A 686-nucleotide genomic window follows, 5' to 3' on the forward strand; every position below is an offset into this window, starting at 1 on the left:
CCCACCCCGCCTCGCCCCGACTCGCCCCACCCCACCTGAGCCCTGCCGGACCAGGTCAGTCCTCACCTGGGCTCTGCCACAGGCACCCATGCCCCGACACGCCAGGGACAGAGGAGCCAATGGGTCTGTGCCCCGCAGTGTGGCCGGGGTGTCCTGGGGTTGGGGGCTGCAGGTTTCATGGAAGCTTTGGCTCGTGGGCTGCTAGCTTGGCCAGCAGGACAGGCTCAGGGCTGCCCAGGGTCAGTCGACGGCTGCCCTTCCCCAGAACCCCTCCCACCAAGCTCTGCCCCCAGGGTGTGTGGCCCCCATGGTGTACCTGAACTGCAGCAACAGCTCGGCGGGCACCCCTGGGGCCGAGTGCCTCCGGAGCTGCCACACGCTGGACGTGGGCTGTGTGAGTTCCTGGCCCCGGCTGTCCCGTGCTTCAGGGAGGGGTGGGCAGGGAAGGGGTCCCAGCTTTCCCAGCTCCCGAGCCCAGGGATCTGGTGGTCCTGGAGACACTTACCCACCCGGAAGCTCCGCCCCGGCCCGTGAATTGCCCTGGGGGCCACTGGGTGCGCCTGTCCCAGAGGGTGAGTGGCATCTGCCTACCCTGGTATCCGGCCCTGACTGGTACCTGCCTGGGCCCCACAGTTCAGCACACACTGCGTGTCCGGCTGTGTCTGTCCCCCGGGGCTGGTGTCAGA

The 686-nt window shown here is 68.8% G+C and overlaps 1 protein-coding gene across 1 annotated transcript in view; it reads left to right on the forward strand.

Annotated features, from left to right (window-relative positions):
* Nucleotides 1–686, forward strand: part of LOC105549364 (mucin-5B-like) — a 133,229-nt gene that overhangs the window by 85,945 nt on the left and 46,598 nt on the right. The window contains 2 exon segments of the mRNA XM_011993868.1: nt 294–394; nt 634–678. Of these exon segments, the coding sequence (XP_011849258.1) occupies nt 294–394; nt 634–678 (146 nt within the window).

This window comes from Mandrillus leucophaeus, unplaced genomic scaffold (genome assembly GCF_000951045.1).
Source record: "Mandrillus leucophaeus isolate KB7577 unplaced genomic scaffold, Mleu.le_1.0 Scaffold435, whole genome shotgun sequence".
Taxonomy (NCBI): Eukaryota; Metazoa; Chordata; class Mammalia; order Primates; family Cercopithecidae; genus Mandrillus; species Mandrillus leucophaeus.